Source organism: Natator depressus, chromosome 1, assembly GCF_965152275.1.
Source record: "Natator depressus isolate rNatDep1 chromosome 1, rNatDep2.hap1, whole genome shotgun sequence".
Lineage (NCBI taxonomy): Eukaryota > Metazoa > Chordata > Testudines > Cheloniidae > Natator > Natator depressus.
The window spans coordinates 275351005-275376500 of NC_134234.1; the positions used below are offsets into that span (position 1 = coordinate 275351005).

The 25496-nt window shown below is 42.3% G+C and overlaps 1 protein-coding gene across 1 annotated transcript in view; it reads right to left on the reverse strand.

The window, feature by feature from the left end:
* The window catches only part of ACSS3 (acyl-CoA synthetase short chain family member 3), a 124445-nt gene that overhangs the window by 55372 nt on the left and 43577 nt on the right, over positions 1 to 25496 (reverse strand). Inside the window, exons 8-9 of the mRNA XM_074941971.1 lie at positions 17754 to 17905; positions 4465 to 4568 (exon numbers count right to left, since the gene is read on the reverse strand). Coding sequence (XP_074798072.1) covers positions 4465 to 4568; positions 17754 to 17905 — 256 coding nt within the window. The remainder of the gene's footprint in view (positions 1 to 4464; positions 4569 to 17753; positions 17906 to 25496) is intronic.

Consider the following 25496-nt stretch of genomic DNA (forward strand, 5'->3'; position numbering starts at 1 on the left):
AGGAATATTTTGTGCTACAATCCATGCTTTGCAACCAAGTGCTTCTTTTCTGAGCAAGGCAAGCCGGGAAGAACAGCATCCCCAGCTGGTGGAGACTGCCAATGACCGAGGTAGGACAGGTTGCTGATTTCTGTAAAGGAAGTTGTTGTGAGGCCATCACTTGATGCTGATGATAATAGCCAGATTTTTCCCAAGATTGCAATTTTCCATTTTTGGTTAAGGTTACTGTTGCAAAACAATTCTCAGAACATTTTGACATACAAAATCTTCCTGACCCCTGTCCATCTGGGTACAGACTGTGGAGTATTCTGGGTGCCTTGCTAGATGATCTGCTGATAAAGATCAAGTGTCCATACTGATACTGAAGACTAACAGATTTAACTGGGCATAAGCTTTCGTGGGTCAAAACACACTTCGACCCACGAAAGCTCATGCTCAAATAAATCTGTTAGTCTTTAAGGTGCCACCAGATTCCTTCTTGTTTTTGTGGATACAGACTAACACGGCTACCCCTCTGATACATATGTCAGATCTATCGGCTCTCGTAAATACCATTGGCCATGAAGCACTGTTGACTTGCCCTATTTCCTTCCATTAGGGTTCACAGGCTTCATTCCTATCTTCTAAAGAGCTTTCAGATGGTCATCACTGGCAAGAATTATAGCTGGTCATACAATTGAGAGTGCGTTTCTCTATCATTTATTACTCAGGTTTGCAGTCTATGGGTACTGATGTAACCCCAAGTGCTGTTAGATGATCACACAGCGGTGGTAATCACGACAACATTTTTTCATCTGCATCTGGCCCGGAAGGCATAACTAGTTCTTTCAGATGCAGCCTTGCTATTACGGTATCACGTTGTCACTTTAATATTATACTACAGCAATGTGCTGTACATGGAACTTCACCTTAAATCATCTGGGAAACTAAAGTTAGTGCAGAATGTGACAGCTGTGAGCACACCATACTTACAGGATTGGGGATTCTATCCCGGGAAGTAGTGACACTGGAAAAAAATGTGAGAATCTTGGTGGATAATTAGTTGAATATGAGCTCCTAAAGTGATAATGTGGTCAAAAGAACTAATGTGACCCTGGCACATGTAAATAGGGGAATATTGAGTAGGAGTAGAGAAGTAATTTTATCTCTCTATTTTGCACTGGTGTGACTGATGCTGGAATACAGTGTCCAGTTTGGTGCCCACAATTCAAGAAGGATGTTAATAAATTGGAGAGGGTTCAGAAAAGAGCCACAACAACGATTAAAGGATTAGAAACACACAGCTTATAGTAACAGACTCAAAGACCTCAACTATTTAGTTTAACAAAGAGAAGGTTGAGAGGTAACTTGATTACCGTCTATAAGTACCTACATGGGGGACAAATATTTGATAATGGGCTCTTCATTAGAAAGGTACAATTGCAATCCAATGGCTGGAAGCTAAAACTAGACAAATTCAGACTGGAAATAAAAGCCGTACATTTTTAATAGTTAGTAATTAATCATTGGATGAATTTACTAAGGGTTACAGTAGATTCTCCATCACTGCATTTTAAAATCAAGATTGGATGTATTTTTCTAAAAGATATGCACTCGGAATTATTTTGGGGAAGTTCTCTGGCCTGTGTCATACAGGAAGTCAGACTAGATGATCACAATGGTTCCTTCTGGCCTTTGAATCTGTGACTCTGCTCTGATCTGCATGTTGGTTTGCAGGTAGAGAGCAAGGCTTTGGTATCGACCTGTGAAGCCCTAATTGGCTGGGGACATGCCTCTGAGAGATTTCCTCTCGCTCTATGCCAGATTGTCAGTAATTCATAACTATTAAATTCTGTACCTCTGTAATACTTTTATAAAATGTACTTTGATTCACAGGACCAAAAGAACTGTCTTAACACCTGCTTAAATTACAGCAGTCATCCAGCATTATCTAGCATGAACTGTCTTCCTCCAAAGCTCAAAATTTTCAGATGTAATTGAAATCTCTACAGGGTAGGTACAATTTAATGCACTGAAGACTTATTTAGTATATGAATCAGTAATCTTTCACAACAATGGAAATCCACTTAATAAAATGTTCCTCAAAGTGAAAACAGACAACATAGGATCATCATAAGATTTCTCTACATTAAAAAAAAAAAAACATATGAAACACAGTCTCTTCCTAGGATTGACATATGTTTGTTCTCAGACATCAGGGAGCCTTTTCTTTAAGCCTGGGTGCACGAGCTGCACAGAACAGCGCAAGTTATATTCAAACATATCAGAAGTGAAAATGGATTATATTATTTATGAATCTATCCTTCAGTATTACTAAAGTTGCACAGGAGGAAAAAACAGGTTCTCTCTCCATGTTGTAACACTTTTATTTTTAATCAACTAATAGACACAAGGATTAAGTAACAGGCAACACACTATCTTACGAATATCTCACACAAGAGCTGAAATGTCTATACAGATAAGCCGCACTTTAAGTCTACTAGACTGATTTTAGTGCATATGGTAAATCAGATCAGATGAGAACTACGGAAGCTCCTCTATTCCAGGCAATTGTATCCTTAAACCACATTCTTCTGCCTCATGTCCATTCCATATGCCACCCATCATGGAGCAGGCAGAAGACATTCTGCCTCATACAAAGATCTGTGAAATTCTATAATCAAACAGTGATGCATAGAAACTGAAAGAAATATTCTTGGCACAAAGAGATCCAAAAAAAAAAAAACCCCCAAGCATAAGGCTTCTCCAATGTGATTAGTTTATGTAATACATGAAGCCCATTCTGATATAAGTTCCTCCTCTACCTTGGTGGGTCTTGCGCTTATTGCCAGATTTGCTCGCCTCAGAGATTCACAGCGGCCCTGTTTGGCCCTTTTAGTGAATCCACAGTCCAGGTCAACTCCTCCTGTGTCTGATCAGGAGTTGGGAGGTCTGGGGGGAACCCGGGCCGGGCCCACCCTCTACTCTGGGTTCCAGCCCAGGGCCCTGTGGAATGCAGCTGTCTAGAGTGCCTCCTGGAACAGCTGTGCAACAGCAACAACTCCCTGGGCTACTTCCCTATGGCCTCCTCCCAACACCTTCTTTATCCTCACCATAGGACCTTCCTCCTGGTGTCTGATAATGCTTGTACTCCTCAGTTCTCCCAGCAGTACTATGCCTTCTCACTCTCAGCTCCTAGTGCCTCTTGCTCCCAGCTCCTCACACGCACACCACAAATTGAAGTGAGCTCCTTTTTAAACCCAGGTACCCTGATTAGCCTGCCTCTCTTAATTGATTCTAGCAGCTTCTTGATTGGCTGCAGGTGTTCTAATCAGCCTGTCTGCCTTAATTGTTTCCAGAAAGTTCCGGATTGTTCTGGAACCTTCCCTGTTACTTAACCTGGGGCTAATATATCTGCCTTCTATCACTTTCCTGTAGCATCCTCTGTCCGTTCACGCCTCCCGGCAGAATTCCTCTGGGCGGCGTCCACCGACTCCCTTGACGCCTTTGAGGAGCGGTGGGCGCTGTCCAGGGTTCTCTGCTCGGTGTCCCCGTCCGGTTCCCTTCGTTTGACCCTTTGACCGCACTCCCGTCCCTGTTTTTCATTAGTTGTCCCCCGTAATTATTTGGCTTCCCAGGTCCTGTGGATCTCCCCCTTAGGCTGGGGGGGGATCCTTTAGCAGTGGGCGAGCTTCGCACGCCCACTTCCTGGATCCCAATAAGATCACTTTCCTGTAGCCATCTGGCCTGACCCGTCACAATTTTACATACATACACATTATATATATACACACACACACACACACACACACACACACACACACACACAGTATATATATATATATAGAGAGAGAGAGAGAGAGATAAAAAACTGAGACACCCACATCATTCAGAGTTATGGTAAAGAGCTGTTCAGTCTAACTGCCAGAAGCAAGCTGTCTGTCACCAGAATTTGTGACACACAGTTACACATTCACTGGTGCTTTTGATTCTCCCAGTGTGATCTAAGGGCTCGATCCAGCTCCCATTGAAGTCAATGGTAGTCATTTAATGGGTGCTGGATCAGGTCCAAATGCAACATAACCAAAAACTGAGGAGCCTGTTGTGTGCCATATTTTTTCATACATAAAATACACTGAAGAGCGTATAAAATAAATCTAAAAGCTTCTCTAATAGATCAAGATTTGTGTGAGGGGATAACACATGTACATATATAATATCATTACAGATGGAAATATAGTGATGATAATAATGATGTTAAATCTTTTAAATGCAGGTATCAGAAAACACTATATTGTGTTTTCCACATTATTTTAAACACACAGTTTGCTAAACACATACTGCTTTCCGCCCCCAGGCAAACATAAATAGGAAGTCATGTGGATGGAAGAATCCACCTGTAGTGATTGCTTTGCAGAAAACAGGAATCAAGTCTGTAAAGCTTGGTGAGAGGGAGAATTTCAAACAATATTGCAAAGTGCTCACCAGTTTGCCACCAGTGATCCAACACTGGGACCTTGAAGACTTTTTTGGACCATTCTAATGTCTCCACATCACAGCGTTCACCAGCTACAAATAATGTTCGGAACCTAAATAAAATGGTAAAAATTTTAGATGTTAATGCTTGATAAGGAAAGGTAAAACAGAAAAGGAATATATTTCTCTATAAACTTTAGAAACGTGTGTTCTATGTCCAAGATGTTGAAGGATGGAAAGTGTGTTTCTGTTCCAGCCCACTGAATGGAAATTGCATACCTATGGATATTAATGTATACTTCTTAATACAATATTTAAAAATAGCCTCCTTTTTAAAATGTGATGGCCTTGGGACACCAAGACTAGCTCAACAATTCAAGAAGAGTAAACTTAAATATAAAAATGTATTACATTTAAAAACAGGTACAATATAGTGTGTACGGTGTCAATACCTACACAACGAATACAATCTACCAGAAAGGAGCTCTCATTGTGAGCCCAGACATTGCTGAGGTTTTCATAAGGGTAGAAAGAAGAGGAGACCGATGGATGGTAGAATGTTGAAGATAGAGAGTAGGCCTGTGTGTGTTAGGTCAGCATATGCTACTAAACAAGGTAGAACTATGCAAGAGACGGAGAGCTTTAGAAATGATCTGGCAGAGTTAGTGCTCATGGTTGAGAGTAACTCCTTGTTAGTGGTGACTAAAACTGCCATGCAAGTGAAGGGTGCCCAGCAGACGAGTGGTGGGTAAACCTGGCTTTGGTAAAAGAAAGGCAGAAGGAAAGAAATGGGTTGAGCACTGTTTGTTTAATGGGTTCTCAGTGGCGAATACATGGTTCAAAAAAGAGAATCCCACCTGATGACATGCTACAGTGGAAAAAGCATGCCCCGGGTAGACTATATTTTGATAAGAAGAGAACATATGAAAATGGTGCAAGACAAAAAAAGTTATACTGAGAGATTATGTGGCAGAACAACAAAGTATTAACAGCTAAAAAAACTGCAGCCTGAGAAACCAGGAAAAAAAGATGATGCTGAGGAAGCAATTGCATTGGTGGTTATATAAATAGAGATATGGGGAGGAGAGGAGAGAAAGTTCACTTTTTCTCCACTTTTATGGGGGGGGGGGAGGAAGGCTTTCATACTTTGCCAAGAACAGTGAAGTCAGTGGAGGGAGAATGGAGGAATTTTAAAGAATGTTTCATCAAAGCAGCAGAGGTAACGTGGCAGAACGAGTGATAAGATGGGGTGCTTTCAGAGAGAACAAGCTGGTGGTGGAAGTCTGATGTAAAAGAGAAGTTAAAAAGAAAGAATGAATAATTCAGAGTTTGAGGAAGCAGCTAGTGATCAAAAGAATAAAAAATGCAAGCAAAAATTGAGGCTAAAAAGGCAGTTGAGGTAAGAATGGAGGCAGAAGAGGAATGATACTGAAAGCTGAAGGAAGATGGTGGCAGGAAATTGGTTTTGCAGCTGGCCAAATAGAGAAACAATGAAGCATGAGATATGAAGAATTCTTTATGTGAGAAGAATAGGAATTGTGTGGTGAGCAACTCTATGGAGATGGTAGAGGTATGGAAAACATATTTTCATAGGCTGTTCCATTTGCAGCTTTCGCTTCTCATTTAAGCACCAATAATTATGGGGAATTCTCAAAAGATACTGATCTCTACAGAGGAGGCAGAAGCAGCACTGAATAAGAGAAAGATTGGTAAAGCAATTGGTGAACATAAAAATTGTTGATATGATCAAGGTCCCTGGAGATACTGGACTAACATGGCTTCACAGGTATGTGATTTATTAGACCAAGGTAGGATACCAGATGACTGAAGAATGGGATTGATTGTGCCTCTCTGAAAGGATAAGGATTATACAAATTATCCAAACACCTACTGGGGCATCATCCTGTTAAGTCAGCTTCTCAAAGCCCTTGAGAGAATTCTGGAAGCAAAGACTGAGATGCAAGGTATAGGAAACTATAGAAATGGAGCAACATGGTGTTAGGAAGGGAAGGAGTACTATAAACACAATATCTGCAATGTTTCAGAGTAACAGCCGTGTTAGTCTGTATTCGCAAAAAGAAAAGGAGTACTTGTGGCACCTTAGAGACTAACCAATTTATTTGAGCATGAGCTTTCGTGAGCTACAGCTCACTTCATCGGATGCATGAAGTGAGCTGTAGCTCACGAAAGCTCATGCTCAAATAAATTGGTTAGTCTCTAAGGTGCCACAAGTACTCCTTTTCTTTTTGCAAATATCTGCAATGAGACTGAAATCTGAAAGAATGATAAATGGAGGATTTAATTGCTATGCAGTACTGACTAATCCTGAGAAAAGCATATGTCTTGGTTCCTTGGGAGCTGGTGTTTGGAATATTGAGACGGATAGGAAAGGGACTTCAAGAAGCGGAGATGACAAAGGAGCTGTACCAAGGATCATGAGCTAAGGTGGTAACTATACATGGAATTTCAGAGAGTTCTGAGGTGATGTGGGAGACAAAGCAGTGTGCTGAGTCCACTTCTCTTCCAGTTATGGAGTTCATTAGTAGAAGCAGCAAGACTGCAGAGCCACAGAGAAAACTAACGTACGCTGTCCCTTTTGGCTGATAGCTAAGGGCATTAATTCACTACCCGCCACATCAGCAGGTAGTGATCGCTCTATCGGAGATCGATTTATCGCGTCTCATCTAAACGTGATAAATCAATCCCTGAATCGACGCCTGACTCCACCTCAGGAGGAGGGGTAAGCGGAGTCGATGGGGGAACCGCCACGGTCGACTCGCCGCTATGAGGACGGCCAGGTAAGTCGAACTGAGATACGCAACTTCAGCTATGCTATTTGCGTAGCTGAAGTTGAAGTATCTTAGTTCGAAAGCCCCCCCTTCACCCCTGTGTAGCCCAGGCCAAAGAGGAATTGGTAAATATGGTATCAGAGTGGGCATCTGTATTTGAAGGCAAACACAAAGAACACTGAAGTTATGCAAGTAGGGAAGGTGGAAGCAGAGCGGTTGACTGACATTCCAGGAGAAAAACAATCAGAAGAAAGAATTTGTGTACTTGGGAAGTACATTTAGTGCCTTCGGAGAAAGAACTGGAGAAGTGAAAACAAGAAACTAATGTGCATGGGCGGCTGTGAAAACGGTGACAGAAGTACTATGGGATGGGCAACTAAGTAACTAACTGAAACCAACAGTGTATGCTGCGTGTTTGTCCCACCTGCTGTATGGTTTGGAAATGGTGGGTCTTACAGAGATGGAAGAAAAGGAGATATACGTAATAGACAATAATATACTGAGGTGAATAGCTAGCATGCAGAGGGTAGACAGAGTGTACAGGGAAGAAAGCAGGAGGAAGATTAACTTGGGACACTCAGTGACAGATAGGCTGGCTCGTTTGAGGTGAGCTGGACATGTGATAAGAATGGGAGAATGACGACAAGCAAAGAAAAAACGGGAGGAAGCGAACAGCAAGAAGGGAAGACAGGATATGATGGAAAGACCCTGTCAAGAGAAGCCTGAAGAGAAAAGGCCTGGACCGCCAAGCTTACAAACCTGTACCATGGACTGCAAGGAATGGCAAAGAAACGTGGGCACCTCTGACCCTGTGTAAACAGGAAAAGGAGTCAAGAAATGACGGGAAGATACCGAAAAGGAGCAGAAAAAAGTATCAGACAATAAAACAAATTACAGAGAAATTAAGATGTTTTATGGCAAGACCAGTAGTCTCTCTATAGTTAAAGCTGTAAACAGTGTTCCATTTTAAGGTTGATTTTCAATAGTTTTCTAACCTTAACTGAACCAGTCATTTGAAAATGGGATTTCTAGCAACTACTGAAGCTAACCCCTTTCCCAGAAGTACAACCAACGTACATGAATAATCTTAAAGCAAATATTCTAAGTCATATATGAAATAAAAATAATACTTTGAAAATTTGTAAATTCTGAGAGACATAGGAGAGAGAGAGAGAGAGAGAGAGAGAGAGAGAGAGAGATTGCCCGAAAAGCAACCTGTAAATTTCAGAGGCAAACAACAACAGAGACGATATATATAGCATTTGAAACCCTGTTGAAGATTCCATACTCTAAGAGTTTACAAATCATTTAGATTTCCAAATAATACAATAAAGGTAGCACACTTATTATAGCCACCTCTTTGCTGAACAATATGCTGCGTGCACATTAAACACTCAATTGATGCTGTATATACTTGGCATCATAGCATGTGTTAGAATTCTATTCATCTGGAGGGATGTTCTCTAGCAAACTGCAGCAGAAACAGAGGCATCTTTTGGCAGCAGCAATAGGTGCAATTTTCATTTGTATTATTAATTATTATTATTATTATTAATAAATTAAATAGTGCTATATAACCATGTATTAAACCCACAAAATCTTTTATCATCATGTTTTATCATATGCTTTGTCACAAGTTGTCATGAAGCACTACAAATGCATTTCACTCCCCCTTTGGTATGGTAAGGTCTTGAAGGTGAACTGAAGTGCTTTTTAAGTAGGCCCCTACAACACAAAAATATTATTTAGGAATCTAGAACTTAGAACATACTAGCAGACTACAGGTCTTATGCAAACTCTTACACAGTAACTTTACTCACATGAGTAGTCCCACTGTTATATCACATACATTTCTCATTTCCGAATAATTTACACACCACTTTTCATATGCCTGTTTTTATACCCTGTACCTGCCCATAGACACTTAGGAGGAGGACGGAGTCAATAAGAAAAAGATCTCAGTATAAAAGCATGGTAATTGAAAGAAGAATAATCCACCACTATCCATTTCATCCATGTCCAGGAAAAAATAATAAATAATAAGCAACCCTTTTTGAGGAGCAACAGAAAACTTTGAACTTGGGTCCAATGAGAGATACATAACTGTACTTACATGAGTAGCCACATTGACCTCAATAGGATATTTGTGTGAATAAAATTACATACATACATGTGTGCAGGACTGGGCCCATAAACATTATAAATACATACAAAATATTTGAAAGTTTGTTTATCTTTTACTAATTTGGTGAACGTGCGTTCAGGGTTCTCCATTTCTCCTGAAAAAATTTTGGCTGATTGATTTTTTTTGAGGGAGTGAGCAAGAGAGTGTGTGATGTTCATCATGCATGATCCTCTGATGTAGAGTATTATAATCAAATAATGAAGTCACATGAACATTATGCTTCATGTTTGAAGAATATGGTTTTGTGTCAAACAATGTACTATTTTCATAGACATTCCCTTACAAAAAATTTTGAAATAATTATATAAATTAATGAGCACTAAGTTTGTTTGGCATTATAATTCTTTATTAGTCATCGTTCAGTGAGTTTCACTCTAACACACAGGACAAAATGTCTTGTGTATGGCAACCCTTCCATTATTGTCAATGATAACAACCCAAGAGAGAAAGGAGGTTGAGATGATTCATAGTAGTATTCCTTTCTCTGCAGCATTAGCAGGATCCTGCTGTGAGGAAGCTTATAGCAATGTTCCATCCGAATAGATTTAGAATAAAAACTTAATTCCTTCACAAATTAAACTGAGCTCACCAAATGAGATGTTATTCTTCAATATTTTTTTATTCCAGTTCAGTGGAGCACTCTAATTGTTTGCAAAAGGAAACATCTCAGGAGGCAAGATTCCAAAGAATAACCAAAGCTGTATTAACTAAAACAATTAATCTTAATTGTATTAATATTATTGGCTGTAACTGTGATTTCCTCTCCATGGACATGACTCTTTGGCTCCATTCACAGCACAGCTCTATATGCTAGGCAATTTTCTAGTAGTAGCCAAAAGTTAATAGGGTGGGAGAAAACAAACAAAACAAAAACAGCTTGTGCAGTTTTAAAGAGACCACTGATTATCAATTAGGGGTCAGTAAATTAGGATCAGAGTCCATCCTCTGAATTAACAATGACTTGAGAGAGTACTTCACATAGCAGTTCAAGATGGAGAACGATGACTACAACTGCCACAAGGATAAGAGTTAAGTCCAGTGTATATACCATATATCATTTTGCTGCCACGAAAAAAGCAACCTTTGGCAAGCTGAAGCAGGCAGAGGACAGATAAGGAAGTTTCTAAGTTTGTTCAAAAAAGGCAAGCAATACAAGACAACATGAATGGGTTAGAGTAGAAACAGACCAAATGTTTCAAACTTGGAAACCTATAGTTAAGCACCTAACTCTATATTTTGGTACCCAAGAGCTAAGGAGAGGTGCAGAGTCACATCACCTCTGAAACCTAAACATGGGCACCTAAATTTATCACCTAAATCCAGCCTGCATTTATTCTGTCTAACTTCATCCATGCACCTTGGGGGGTTTATAATGAATTAAAACAAATCTCACAGTGAAAACATTAAAAAAAAATTAAACTGTGAAACTGTGAAAACATTAAAAAAAAACTAAGGGCTTGTTCACCTGAGCTAGCCCACCTTGAATTAGAGTAGTGGTTTTCAACATGTGGTCCACGGACCCTGGGGGTCGATAGATTATGTCCAAGTGGTCCATGAAAGGCTGTCATTACCACAGAACAGTGGTTTTCAACCTGTGATCTGTGGATCCTTGGGGGTCTGCAGACCACATCTAAGATTTCCAAAGAGGTCCACACCTCCATTTGAAATTTTTTAGGGGTCCACAAATGAAAAAAAAAAGTTTAAAACCCCTGAATTAGATCAACCACACTCAAACTAAAACAGACTGATTTGATTAGCAGCACAGAGCAATTCAATTAGCAGCTGATGATTTGTTATAACTCTAACTGCTGCATAACCGGAGCCTCAAGCATTCCCACCCAACCCCTTGCATCCTTCCCTGAATGGGCCCAATAGCTTGAACTTAAAACACCACATAGCTTGAGCTAGAGACCTGTGTGTGTGTGCACGGGAGTCAGGTTAGGGGCAAAACTCAAGTTATAGCTTGAGCTAACAATGCAGTGAGGACAAGCTCTTAAGTGTCACATAATTATCCCCATTTTACAGATCAGGACATAAATGCACAGAGAAAACTTTAAAAAGACTTGCCTAAAGTTAGAGGGACAAGGTGAGTGAGGTATCTTTTACTGGACCAACCTTTGTTGGTGAGAGAGACAAGCTTTAGAGCTACACAGAGCTCTTCTTCATGTCTGGGAAAAGTACTAAGTGTCACAGCTAAATAGACTAACAAGCAAAAGAAATATGGAATTAATTATTTTCTCCTCCTGAAGAGTAAATCAAAAGAGAGGTGTGTAAGTGACACAGAACACTATATATGTATAGATATGAAAAAAAGTCCTGGTATGAACAATTTAATATTTTGAATCGCACTGAAAACTTAATGGTTACAATCTGTCAATGCATTTATCACTGCAGTCCTGCTCCTTGAACTTGATGTTCATGAAATCTTGTGACCTCTGTGTTACGTGAACATGTCCTAAACTGTTGTCTCTGAAACCTGGATTCCTGACATTATAAATCAATGTAATTAAGCTTTTAGGATTTCAATCCAAAATGCACTGAAGAAGAATTAAGCTACATAAAGCTTTGAATCAGTGCATGTAGGATCCAATCTTGGAAGACAGATACAGCATGTACTTTTTTGGCATTATACTTACTCATGTAAGTACAGTGCCAGTACAAAAGAAAACATACCTCTCTATTCATACAATTTCCTGAAAGCTCAGGTGCTTGACCTGACAGTTCCTTAAGTTTCACCATTTAGGGTGTGACACAAGACAGAGTATTTTCAGGAGAGAGCCGTCCTCTCTGGAATTCGTACTCCAGTTTTACCTGACAAGGGAGAGTGGTGCCCCTAGCAAGATCTCCACCTTTGTCTCCAAACTGTTGTCTGAAGGGGTTGGCTGGGGATTTAGTTTGCATTTACTAAGGTAAGTTGGTGGATGTATTATGGAGTTTTTATTAATTCTTTCCAAATATACCTAGAGACTATGGACAAATATAATTTGAACAAGTAAAAGAAATTATTAAATTATAATTTTGCATATTTGGGGGGGGGGTAATCTAATTTTACTACTTTTGTTGGTAGTGGTTTTCTTCTCTCTGAATGAATTTTCCCTTGGTGCAGAGGACCCATGCATGATCCTCCACACCACTTAAAATGCACAGTAGGGGTGTATCGGGAAGGGCCATACGGAAACAGCTGAACACATCAGCCATTACATCCCCAGCTCACTGCAGGAGACCTCACAAGAACCCTCATAAATTGAGGCAAAGGATTCTAATGGGAACAGAGCTATGTGACCTACAATTGCACAGATCTAGTAGGGCACAGGAACTGCCATACTGGATCAGCTCAGTTGTCCATTATATTTGAATCTTGGTAAATTCGTGGCCTCAATGACTTCCTGTAGCAGTGAGTTACACAGTCTAATTCCATGGTGTTTGGAAAAGTATTTACCCTTATTAGTCTGAATTTGCCATTTTTTAAACACCAGATCAGTAACTTCTATTCTTCCTGTCTCATAACACAAGAGCATCATTTTATATACTTCTATATACTCCTCATCTTTGTCTCTCATCAAAGGTAAATAACGCCTAACACCTCTGTTACACGTGGGTATATTTAGGGTGACCAGATGTCCCAATTTTATAGGGACAGTCCCGATATTCAGGGCTTTGTCTTATATAGGTGCCTATTACCCCCAACTCTCATCCCGATTTTTCACACTTGCTAGCTGGTCACCCTACTAGTATTCCATGCCCACAGTCTGACACAGGGGCTGTGTTGCAGCTCCATGTCTCATACCTCAAGTTGTCAGGGTAGATTTCCCCTGCACAAAGCCACAATAACTTGAACTTTATGCAGATAAAATTAAATTTTACTGTGCGCTCCTTGAAGTTATGTTTAAAATAGATCATTCTATGGTCCAATAGCCCAGTAGTTACCATACTGTTCAGAAGCATCAGTTTACAGGCCAGAGTACCACCAGGGAGAAGTAATAATCTTTATATTACCTCTAAACCTTACTGCTGACCAATATATGCTGGCTAGCATATATATTAATAATATATATTATTTGCACCATAAATTATAATATATACATTAGTATGCATTAAGTACAAATATTACTCCTTTTCTATAATCCTAAATTGGCCTACTCCTTTTCTATAATCTTATACCAAATATCCCATAACATCTTGCATTAGCTGAAGTAAGTTTTGGATTAAGTAGATAGGAAAGGTGTCAGGATCAGGATTTATGAGTATTTTACCATAGCAACAGGTAGGGAGTTATTCTCACAGACCAGTACTGGAATATCCCAAAGGAAGAAGACAATATATATGATTGTTCTACCATGGTACAAACCTAGAAGGTACCTTCACAGTCCAATACCAGGAATGCTAGTATTCAGAACAAAGATAAGGAAAGGAACAGAACAACAAGTTAAGGAACTGGGAGAAACTGATGGGTTGAATTTTAGTGACATGTAAAGAAATGTGTAACTTGCAAAATCATCTTAAAAATATTACCAATTGAAATGTGTAACTTTGGGAGTACACCTTCTGCATGAGGTGAATGTAACATCGCTATGCAAGATGGCTTCCCAGAGACGAGTATCCTATAGATCCCTTTTCCTGAATTATATTATTATTGGATTGTAGCAATAAACCTGACTGAAATTGATTATGTGGTCTCTTGAGTATATTTCATAACAAACCAAAGCTTGGTTAAGCAACTGACTATATGATTTATCATCATCAAACTTTATCTTGACAACTGAAAGACAGTGCCTTGACTAGCTCCAAGTGATTTCCCCCTCTCCCCTTCCAATGAAGACAGATTTAAAAAAAAAAAAAATCCAGGTGACCATCTCTTGAAGGCATAATGACATCTGTGAGATGGCATGAGTCATATTTGCTGAGGAGAAGGAGATGTATAGCTGGGTGTTGGCAGCATTGGAGTCTCTTCCAAAAGGTGTCTCATACATGTTCAGAGATTCTGCTCTTAATCACATATCATCAGCCAAACTGTTAGCTAGGTTCCAGATGCACAATCTTTGTTATTGCTGATGTCATAGCCAGAAAGAACAGGTTGACTATCACATTCCAGAGGGAGTTTTTAGGACTGGAACTTAAAGGCTTTGTCTCTATTTGTGAGCTGACCAAATCTGATGCAGAAGTCACAGAGATAATCACAGATTGGCAACATCCAGATTCCAATCTTACAGTTATATTTTACTGTTTAACTGCACTTTAATCAAAAAGACTTAAATATCTCTTTGCTAAAAATAAATTATACATATGTTATAGGCGGGGCAGGTTGCACTGCCTATTAAGATTGCCCAACATTTCTCATTAAAAGACATTGTTTTCACTTGCTTATAATTTATCAAACTGTAACTAATTCAGTTGTGATTTTTTACACTAGCTGTTTGCCTCAGACTGATTTTTAAGTTTCAGACAAACTGTTCAGCCCTTTCCAAGAACAAGGCTAGAGAAAAATACATTGTTTCTGCACGTTACAAAATTCTGGCAACTTTTTCTTTGGAAAACTCTAGTTCCCCCTATGCTTTCTAGCAGGGACCTGAAATTTGGCAGGGTGTGGCCTTTGTAACAGGGATGTGCCTTTTGCCATCCCAGTGAAAATCCAGGCAAATTTGGCCAAGTTCTACGTCTTTGAAAAAAATCACTATTTGCACATACTCAGTAGAGACTCTGATTTTACCAGCTAAAATCTCCAGAATCCATCCTCACTGAGCATGCTCATCCCTCTCGCAGCTCTTAATGCTCACCAGACTCTGCATGCCATCCCCACAGAGCAACTGAGCATGCTCCATCCCCTCACATCTCCCATGTGTGAATGCACTGTGCATGCACCATCCCCACAGAGCAACAGAACATGCTTCAGTCGAAGGTGACAGGGGCAAAACCAGATTTTCCCTGTAATTGTCACTTCTAGCTGCTCCAGGACGGGGGGTGGGGGACGGCAAGCACTGGAACTGAGAGCAGAGAGCCTGTCTCTCATGTGCTCTCAATGATCCACCTGCTGGCACCCAGGCAGGATGGAGGAGGAAGCCCCCTAAATTCAAATGCTGAAGGGACAAAAGCTGGGCCAGGGGGAAGGAATGGAGCAGATTAGGACAAAGACTAGAGAGACCAAGAGAATTGGAAGGGGGTGGAAGGACTGGGTAGCGTGGAGACAGAGGCAGGTAGGCTGGGACTGGCTGAGCAATGAGGCTGGAACTTGTTGGGCAAGGACACTGGGACTGGGATGCATACAGAGAACTCGGAGGAGTCCTGTGAGGGAGACTGGGAATCAGTTGAGGGAGGAAGGAGAGAGAGAGTTAGGATGAGTAGCTGGAAGGGGGGCACTAGGACTGGCTGAGAGAGGAGACTGAAACTGGATGAGGGAATGGAATTCTGGGACTGGAGTAGATTGGTATTCAAACATGAGCACAGAGTGGAAGATTAGGACTGGGATCAGAAGTCTGAGGAATAGAGAGTTGAAAAGCAAGGAGAATGAAACTGGGACAAGGAGCCAAGGGTGAGGAGGAGACAGGACTGGGACGGTAAGGAAATACCAGAATTAAGGTTGCATAAATAACCTTAATTTGCCCTCTTGTGCGTATGCATTATGATACAATCTTTAATTACATGATCACATACAATTTTTTCATAGGAGCCCTGCTTCATTAAGTGCACAAGATGGACTGTGCTCTCTAGGGATCAATCAAGGCTGTGTAGTAAAGGAAACTTGTCAGTAGGATCCCTGCTTCATTGGTTGCAGAAGTTGGAAGGTTACCTATAAGTAAGGCTACGTTAATGTCACAGAGGTCTTGGAAGTCACGGAATCTGTGACATTTTCTGCTTCAGCCCCGGGGCTGTGGGACTCTGGAGCTGGCAGCCAGTGGGGCCCTGGCAGGGTTCCAGGGACAGGAGAGACAGGCAACAAGGGGCCCCCCGCAAGGTTACAGCAACAGGTGACAGGCTCCTGAGGGGGCCCTCCTCGGGGTTCCAGTGATGGGCGACAGCCTTGTGCGGATATGGGGGGGGGAACATGGGAGGGGAAGAGGGATGCCTCAGGTGAGAGGCTAGGAGTGTCCTGTTTTCTCTTTGGGAAATATGGTCACCCTGCAGCTCCCAACCGCTATGAGTGTGGGGGGAGCCTGCAGCTTCCAGCTGCTGAGGGGGAACGGGCCCCACAGCTTCCAGCCACCACGGTGGTGTGAGAAACCAGGGAGCCGCAGCAGCAAAAGTCACAGGCAGGTCACGGCTTCCGTGAATTTTCTTGCCCGTGACCTGTCCATGACTTTTGCTAAAAATAACCACGACAAAGTCTTAGCCTTACCTATAAGTGAATGAGGCAGAGGATTGGAGGAAGAGAAAGGAAAGTCTCATGGTTAAGGCATGGTTAATGTTTTTCTGGAGAACTAGATTCTATCCCTGCCTCTGCCACAGAGTTCCTATATGGTGTTAGGCAAGTTACGTAAAACAAAGTTTTCACAGGTGGTCATAACTGTGTTTTCCTTAATTTCTGGGTGCCCAACTTGAGACTTCAATTTGAAGAAGTACTGCGCACTCACAGCTGCAACTGAATTCAGTGCGAGCTGTACTTTGAACATGAGAGCGCCATATAATGCTAAGAACGCTGAAAAATCAGGTTTCAGGTTGCTCAGATTGTGCACCCAAAATTAGGGTAAACTTTTGACTTTAATCTCTCTGTATCTTAGCTACCCAACTGTAAAATGGGAAAAGTATCACCTCCTCACTGCACAGAGATCATGTGAAGATATTTAGCATCTGCATGAATCACAAACGCTATACTAATGAGCACCACAGAAAAGCCCATGGGGAAATTAATAATTCTGTCTTTAGAGCAGGCTTTGAATAGTGTGGAGTAAATAAGGCCTAGGACAACACAATGAACACAAGGACAAAACAACACACTGAATAGCTGCTCATTAAGTGAGCACTGTCCATGCTGTGCACTGAATGATGCCAGGGTCTTCTGGAAAAAACAGTATGTGATGACATAAATAAAGACCAGGAGGTTGCACAGGCAACTTTGGGGCTGTCCTTATTTTTTTGAGTGCCTAACTTTGCAACCTTAATATTATTTTAATGTAGATTTTGTGTAATATATGTAGATTATTACATAAACACACACACACACTTTCACACATGCTCTATACACATTTACACATACATAAATAAAATACAGATTGGTATTTTATATATTTATGTTCTACTGCTTAAGTGTTCAAAGCTCTAGACATTATACTCTCCTCAGTCTATCAAGTTTATTTTTATAACAAACAATTTCCAATTTATCCTTAGTTCACCTTGTCAAACAGTACTGCTTTCCCAAATCTGCCTCAGGGTCCTGCTGACGGATTGCTCTAATTGCAGTTGGTGCAGTAAAAAAGGCAGCCACTCCATGCTCTGCTAGCACACGGAAGTAAGCACCAGCATCTGGCGTTCCCACAGGCTTCCCCTATGGAGAGATTAATATAAAATGTCATAGGATAAAAATATTTCATAATTCCTTGACAGCTCACAACTTGAACACATAACTATAGCAATCAACACATCAACAACTGTATTTCAAAAACACTTTTGAAATACCTTTGTCGATATACAATGAGATTATTCATTTGCTATACCATTAATATCACAAGCTGGAGTTGTTTCAGAGTAAACGCAAAAGGTTCTGAGCTCAATCTCCAACTGTGCCCAATAAGTGCTAGCTGCAGCTAGGAAAAGTTGGGGGAGGGATGTGTGTTAAAAGAAGAGCCGCAAAAGAGCGGTTTCTACACTGGAGACAGAGAGAGTCAATTCTGCACCAACCCTGGTCCTGGAACAGTGTAGAACAGCTTCAGAGTCCCAACGGGCTGCATGGGTGGCACGTAATGGAGGCTGGGGGAGGCTAAGCCACCTCAAACCTCTGCTGATGCTCCCCACTACAACCCCAGCCACGTTGGGGGGCTTGGGGCTCCTCTGGCCCCAGAGGGCGAGAGCAGGGGGTGGAGTGGGGGCAGGACCACAGACAGAAGGGGTGGGGCCTTGGGCAGAAGGGGTGGGGCAGGGGACTAGCCTCCCCAAACTGGGGGTTCACATGCCGCCCATGATGGACTGGTTCAGCACTCCAGCCACATTCCCTTTCTCCCAGTTACATTGTCAGTGCAGAGGCACAGAAGGTGGTTGTGATATTTTGGGGTTCACCCAGAGCAGTAAGGGGTTCTGCGACTGCCTACCCAGTCACTTTGGGGTGTCTTAATGCTGTCCTGCTATGGCTCAGATATGACACCAGCAGCCAGCCCACAAGCACAAGGCCATACCCTGACCTCCATCAACCTAGTTACTCCTTGCAGGGTGATACCAACAGCCCTTCCAGTCCCAAGTCTCCCCAAACTGTCCTCCCCAAATTCTGAAGTACCAGATACTAGGACTGTTCCCCTCTGGTTTGTCACCCCAAAGGCATGAAACTAGCCCCCCAGTTATCAGTTCACTGTTGCACTCACATGTCACACCGTTTGCACAACAGAGACCCACTAGGGGTAAAAGGTGTATTTAACAGAAAAACCACAGATTTAAAGATAAAATAGTAAGGAAAAGCAAACATAGACAAGTTCCACAGAAAATATACAAAGACACCTTCAGGCTTTGCACTTCCATATTAGATAAAATCTCTTTTCTAGAAATAGTTACCTTTTCTCTTTGAACAGTTTCCCAGCATGTCCCTAGCCATAGTGGGGAATCCAGTGTTGACAGACAGCCTCCTGCCTTTGAGGCTATCCCTCAAATTCAAGACGGATTTCACTTCAGATCAAGGGTGGTCAATAGACGGACCATGGGCAAAATCTGGACAGTCAGATGCTTCTGAACCCAAAAAATCTTTTTATTTACTTAGTATTATCGTTATTGGTATTATTTTCTCTGGAGTCTGGACCTTGACTATACCTTGACCAAGAAATTTGGACTTTGACAAAAAAAATAGTTGACTACCCCTGCTTCAAACCCCTTTTCCATTTTAAAAGGGTTGGCAGGTTTTTTTCCCCTTCAGTCACTACTGCTATACAAAGTGGGGAAATACCCAATTGTCTCAATGTCTTTCCATTAACATTAATGGTCTACTATTGTCGTTTCCTAAGCTGGACAATTCATCGCCACTTGAAACTGGTTTTGGGTAAAGAACTGGCTTGGGTTCTCTCCCATCTTGGCTGCTCCTCCGCCCTATTGTGAGGCGATGATAAAACTGCAGTACTGATCAGGAGCACAGTTTTCTCTGTACTTAAACACCTAGATTCATAACCACAGTCTGTATACATAGCTCATAGTGACCAAGTCCAGAACATGGCAAGCTTTCATAAAAGACCCCACTCAATTCACTTTTATAGTACAACTATACAGTATGTAACCAGTTGGTTCCAACTGCTCATTTTGGAGGTTCAAACCTTCTGTTTTCCCCCTGGAGTGTCTGGACACAGATTGTCACAGTGGTAACGTAGAATTCCATTATGCTGGCTCTTTGCTACCCAGGATTCCCCTCAGCTTACACAAATCCCCAGCTGGCTGCTCATACTGGCTTTCTGGCCCCTTCATGCCCCTACAGCAGCACAAAAAAGCTGGAGAGGGGGGCAAGAATCTGGCCCTTTGTATTCTGGTGTGCTACAATAGCAGCTTTTTCCTAAGCACTGACTTTCCATATCTCAAAACATGCCAGGGGAATAGTAAGCAACAGTAACCAGATGTGACAGATTGCCCGGCATGGCTAGGGATAAAAAGCAGCAATCATTTTCTACAGTGCTGTAAATAAGGAAACCAGGTGGCAAGCGATCTTCTAATAAAAATATTATTGCTCCTGATTGCTGCAGTGAGTGAAGGTCACCATACCTGTTTATTTTAAATGATAAAGAGATTAAGTAAAAACAGAGGGACTTTTAGGCAAAGCTCTACAGGCTATTGCCAGGGCCTTTTCACTAGAAAGATCACATTTAGAAGATGAACTTTCTGTATCACACAGGGTTTATAGCCAAGTCAGGATACAGCTTTCATACTGAAAATGCCACTAGCATAAACATTGGACAAGAAGCCACAAGCCCAGAGCAAGCATTTCATAGTTGCAAATGTCACCATATTGCTGCACTACAGCACTCAAACAAATGAGCATTACAAACTCAAATCTCCACCATCTGGTATAAATGAGAATTTAGAGTGCGTTACATATATGTGTACATATTGTGATTGCATTTATGTAGACGATCATCAAGTCAACTGTGTTAGTCTAAGTGTCTTAACCATTCAACAGCTGAGAGAAGAGCATTATGCAAGTCTATGATGAAGTCCAAGCAGCCCTTGTTAATGGATGCAGGCTACAAATGTGACTTACATCTTTTAACTGGCCACAGAAGCAAAGGGGAAGTCACAAGGACCCCACTTACACTCATTAGCAGCACATCTGATTACTCTACATCTGAAGTGATTGAGTTTTACCCAGAGATAGTGTGGAAGGTCAAAACCAGGAGGCTGGACTGTTGGATCGTTCATGAGATAAGAACAAGTTTCAAACATGCCTGTCACCTAGTATGCCACCCGAAGAGGATATCAAGATCCTTAGGGGAACTGTCCAAACAGGATGTGTGTGAGCTGTGACTGTGGGCTTGGTAGACTAAACACATCTTTAAACAAGGGTAGATGTGGCGCACCTTACAGTGCATATTCTGCAAAGCGACTTGTTGCCCCATGTCAGGAGGGTTGAGGCTGAACATGACTGGAAGCCAGGACAGATCAGTCAGTTTCATGGTATCTGTTATTAAACACTTGGTTCCATTTAACTGAGTGTCTACCAATCCCATGTGAGAAGAGCTAAGCCACACCAGGGAGCAACACTATTACAGAATAGCACAAGGCAAGCCCAGAGTTTCTTAATTGCCTCCCCAGGAACCAGCTAGTTTGCTGATCAGGTTGTTTCTTGTCTTTCATTTACAGTGTGATCTTAGTAAGGTTTTGCTTGAAAACTCAAGTTACGGTCCAGTGTAACAGCTAGATACACAGACTGAGTCATGGTCTAGCCTGTGTCCACTCATGAAGACGTTAAGCTGTTTGTTGGCCTTTGTGTGGTGTAGATGCAAGCAGCTAGAAACTGTTCTTTTTCTTTTAGTACTAGGTATGACACTCTGCACCCCATAGTCATCACAGTGGTATGATTAATGATATGATGACATAATTCTGATGCATCTTGGACAAAATGTGTCATGTGAGGTGTCATTGGAAAAGTTATGATTTGCTGAATATAATTATCCTACTTGTATGCATGTACCATTTTTGTATCTGGAGTTATGAATATTGACTATGTATCTGTATTTCAAATGTGGTTGCACCTGGCTGACACGCACAAACCAAGATGCCTCCAGTCTAGACAGCCAATTGTGAAGAGTCTATTCAAGATAATGGGCCATTAAGGAAAACAATGGGCCTCGGGAGAAGCTTATCCCCCACCTTACCGGGGAGTGCTTCAGTCTGCCTATGAATAATGGCTGCTATGACTCAGTGAAGCATGCAAGGGCATGTGACTAGACCATATGATACTGAACTCCATTTTGGTACCTATATTCTTCCACAAACTCGGCTGGCAACTTGGCTTGGAACAAAGGTGTTCCCTCCATAGGGAAGAAACTATAAAAGGGGGAAGTGACTTCACCAGTCGGCCTCACTCAACACCTGGAAACACTTTAGAAACAAAGACTGAACTGAGGGAAGTGCTGGCCCCAGGTTGGTAGAGAGGATTCCTGCCTGTGTATAAAACATCGACAAACTGATTTTACTATCTAACAGGGTCAGACCCTGTTTGATTCAAATCCTGTGTAGTGCATAAGATTTAGATTGTGTTTTGTTTATTTCTTAAGTAATCTTCTTTGATCTGTTTGCTATCACTTAAAATCTATCTGTATGAAGTTAATAAATCTATTATATTCTTTACCTAAAACAGTGTGGTTTGAGTGAAGTGAAAAATATCAGCTCAGTTAACAAAGGCTTTATGCACGTCCTCTCCACATCAAGAGAGGGGCGGACTGAGTAATAAATTTATACTGGTTGAGCTTTTGACCATAGCAGGACAGTACAGCTCTGGGGTCACAGGCTGGGGGTATTATGTCTGGAGCCTCTCTATTGTTGGTTCATGCAGTGACTGGCCAGAGCATTCATGAGCACAGCTGGGTATGGTCCCTGCCTGTGGATGTTGGTGAGAGTGCAAGCTTGGAGGGGTTTGCAGCTTGTCACAATGTCACTGTGTGAGAGGGAACCCAGACTGGTAAGGCAGGGAGATCAGTGGTACCCCAGTTCTAGTTTGCACCCTTGGGGGGGACCCCTCACACCAGGTTTATGTCTCTACTTTTTACAATAATGAGTCACCTCTTTCATATCTGCACTCAGACAGGAGCACTGGAACCTATGTAAAAGGGTGGGGGGGCCTCAGCGCTGGCACAGTGGCCCCAACTCTCCCCTGAGGTCCCACTCTTCCTCTTACCCCTGAGGTTCTGTCCCCTGGCCAGGCCGGAAACTGGAACCAGGCTGTAGTAAGAGCTGCCTACCAAGGGCATCCGGGCTGCTGTGGGGAGCCCCAGACCCTTCACCTGCCCTTGGTAGGGGGCCGGGGGCCCAAGAGCAGACCCTGGCCCATGTCCCTACCTCCACGTCCCCACCATCCCAGAGCAGATGGAGGGCCCGGGGCTCCCCACAGTGGCTTGGGTTCCCTGGGTGGCTCTTACCAGGGCCTGGCTCCCAGCCTGACCAGGGCCTCAGGGGGAAGAGGAGAAGCGGGGGCAGAGCCCCATGATGACTGGGGGCTAAGGCCCACCTCAGCACCCCCCCACACACACACACCAGAAGACACTGGGGCTGCCATAAAGCACAGCCCCTGAAAAGTGAGGGAGCCATGGCCCTCCTAACTCCCCCCTGGTTCTGGCACACCTGCATTCAGAACTTCTAGGTGACAAATCCTGGTCCTGTACTGACAAGCAGATGACACCTGTGTAATTAAAACAACTGGCACTAGTATTAGGAAGTTGTAGGATAAATATAAAGTTAAAGAATAAAAATTAGCTTATTGGTTAAGGAACTATATATGTGTTTAAAGAAAGGCCCTGACTAGCAAGTAGAAGGAAGGCCATGAAAATAATGAGTTATGAGGCCAAAAGGAATGAAGTAGGGAGAATGTCTGATTTAAAGATTAAATAACGAGATAAGGGGAAGTTTCTAAAAAGAAGACCTCTAACCGATGTGGGTGACTGCAGATGGTTTTAAATCAAACAAAGAGAATCTGTCTTAAAATGAGCTAACACAGATCTTCCCACCCCACATACCTGTCATATCCCCTATGTGAACCCAGGTGCAATGGGAAAATAGTTGAACAGCAAGAAGGAAGGGAGGAAAGTGCTAGACTGGTCTAACACTCAGCTCTTGCCACACAGTCTGATAGCTTTTCAGGCAAGGATGCCACTGAATTTCCTCTGGGAACTCCCCACTATCCGTTCTTTTCCATCTTATCAATTTCTCTATATCAGTATCTTCCTGCTGACCTCTTCTGTCTCTCTGAGCATGAGGACCCTGCTCTCTTCTGTTTCCCTTCCCCAAGTGCCACTCCCTCCTTGGGCATTCCCTCCAAAAATGGTCAGGGCTATCAGAATGCCAGCATCCATCCGCTTCCTCACTTTGATCCTACATCCATCATGATCTGGGCTGATATTTCCATGGTAACTTGCACTGGGCTTGAATCTTCACAGCCTCCTTAAAGTGATCCACTTCACCCCATAATTCTAACACTCCCAACACTGTCTACATGACCCGTGACTCATACAATGAGGTCTTGTCCCCACTTCTTTTCTTCCAGAGAATGGATATACATCCTAGTACCAGTACCTTGAAAACTAAAACTTCCAGTCTCCTCACCAGTTCCATCTCTATAGATAGCCTGATAGTTTCATCTAATCTTTGGGACGTCCCCATCCAGAGCTGTAGTTGCATCTCCCCACTAAAAGCGTAACTGACTAACTGATCTCAAGCTAGAGCATCTTGCATCTCAGAGCCTGTTTATGGTAAAGTGTTCACAACCACTTTCCTCTGGCTTCTTCCCATAGTTGAGGAAAGCTGCCCAATCTCAGTCAGTGCATGCTGTAGGCTCCATAGAATGTGTAAGGGCATCTGTTAGACACTTATAGGCCTGTCAAACCTTACTGCTAAATCCTCATCCTCCCTGTCTTTCCCTATGAGCAACAGGCTCAGGAACTTCAGCTTATTGGACTCAGCTCACTCATTAAGACTGGTTGCCATTTTGAACTGTGCATGCCAATCACTCCACTTTTGTTGCTCTCTACTATAAGGGGCTGGGTTAAATACAGGCCATGCTGCCCTTCTTGGAGGTGGCATAGAATATAGAAGATTAGGGTTGGAAGAGACCTCAGGAGGTCATCTAATCTGACCCCCTGCTCAAAGCAGGACCAACACCAACAAAATCATCCCAGCCAGGGCTTTGTCAAGCCGGGCCTTAAAAACTTCTAAGGATGGAGATTCCACCACCTCCCTAGGTAACCCATTCCAGTGCTTCACCACCCTCCTAGTGAAATAATTTTTCCTAATATCCAACCTAGACCTCCTCAAGTGCAACTTGAGACCATTTCTCCTTGTTCTGTCATCTTCCACCACTGAGAACAGCCTAGCTCCATCCCCTTTGAAACTCCCCTTCAGATACTTGAAGACTTATCAAATCCTCCCTCACTCTTCTCTTCTGCAGACTAAATAAGCCCAGTTCCCGCAGCCTCTCCTCAAAAGTCATGTGCCCCAGCCCCCTAATCATTTTCATTACCCTCGCTGGACTCTCTCCAATTTGTCCACATCCTTTCTGTAGTGGGGGGCTCAAAACTGGATGCAATACTCCAGATGTGGCCTCACCAGTGCCGAATAGAGAGGAATAATCACTTCCCTCAATCTGCTGGCAATGCTCCTACTAACGCATATTTGACCCTTCCACCAGGAGTACCCCCTCCTTCCCAGTCACTCATATTCTTCCCTTCAAATGCTAACAAAAAGAA